The sequence below is a fragment of the Ctenocephalides felis genome, unplaced genomic scaffold (assembly GCF_003426905.1).
Source record: "Ctenocephalides felis isolate EL2017-DRISC unplaced genomic scaffold, ASM342690v1 CF-g0.4_SCAFFOLD_02903, whole genome shotgun sequence".
In the NCBI taxonomy this organism is placed as follows: domain Eukaryota; kingdom Metazoa; phylum Arthropoda; class Insecta; order Siphonaptera; family Pulicidae; genus Ctenocephalides; species Ctenocephalides felis.
The window spans coordinates 23,073-24,230 of NW_020539057.1; the positions used below are offsets into that span (position 1 = coordinate 23,073).

Here is a 1,158-nt window from a genome sequence, read left to right on the forward strand (position 1 = left end):
AAGCATTCGATTCGTATTGATAAGAAGACGTGCTGATTAGTTTTGGCAAAGGCAGCTCCAGCCGTTCCAAAGATACAAGGCAAAAAGTGCCGAAAACGGTAATTCAGTTTTTAAGAGAACGGAGCGTCCGAATTTAATAATTCAAAAAACATTTGACTTGTATTGACAAGATGTAGAATTGATCAAATTTCATGAAGGCAGGTCTTGCGGTTTCGGAGATCTAATGAAAAAAGCAAAAAAAAAAAATGCCATTCGGCGGTTAAAATGATCATTTGACATATGCACCTCAAATTATCAGATATTTTTTATAGAGATTTCAACAATAAGTATATTTTTTTACATTTCTATGGGTTCCGTACCAATGCTTATGCGTTAGACGGCGGCGCGGCACTTGCGAGCTTTGACATTTTGTCTCTATGCAGTTCAAGCAGTGCGATTGCTTTGAATAAAGTTCAGAATTTCCAAAATATGTCAAAATGAAGAAAACTTTTTCAAAAATTTTTTTGTTTCCAAAAAAAATTTTTTTTCTCAAAAAAAAATTTTTTTTTTTTCAAATAAAATTTTTTTTTCAAAAGAAAGTAATTTTTTATCAAATTTACAGTTTTCTCAAAAATCTATTTCTTCGAAGTAAAATTTTTCAAAAATCAATCGTTTTTAAAAAAATAATAATTTTTGGTACGGGAAGTTCCAGCAATTTGCCTTAAGGCACGATGCCCTAATTGCCTTAAGACAGAATTCCACTTACAGCTAGTTTTACTATAATGTCAGATAACGCTTTATCCGCGTCGCCGGTGGGAACCGCTGCGCCAGCTACAGCATCGTCGAGTGAAGCCGTCCCATCGAAGAAAAAGCGAGTGAGGGCGCCCTATCCTCCCATATACGTAATGGTCAACGACGCCATAGCAAGCCTGAAAAAACGCGGAGGATCGTCGCTGCAGGCGATCAAGAAATATATGTCGGCCAATTATAAAATCGACGCCGAGAAAAAATCAACATACATCAGAAAGTATTTAATGTCGGCAGTTGAAATGGGAACCCTCATTCATACGAGAGGCAACGGTGCTTCGGGTTCGTATAAACTTGCCGCTAGACAGAGGGGCGGCGAAAGCGGTGTTTCGGCTGGAAAAAGCTAGGACCGCTAAGAAGCCAGCGATAAAA

The 1,158-nt window shown here is 37.8% G+C and overlaps 1 protein-coding gene across 1 annotated transcript; it reads left to right on the forward strand.

Annotated features, from left to right (window-relative positions):
- The first annotated feature begins 761 nt into the window (after positions 1-761).
- Positions 762-1,133, forward strand: LOC113381446 (histone H1-like). Its single transcript, XM_026620353.1, has one exon. It carries the CDS (start codon positions 762-764, stop codon positions 1,131-1,133), a length of 372 nt encoding a protein of 123 aa, XP_026476138.1.
- Positions 1,134-1,158: the final 25 nt, after the last annotated feature.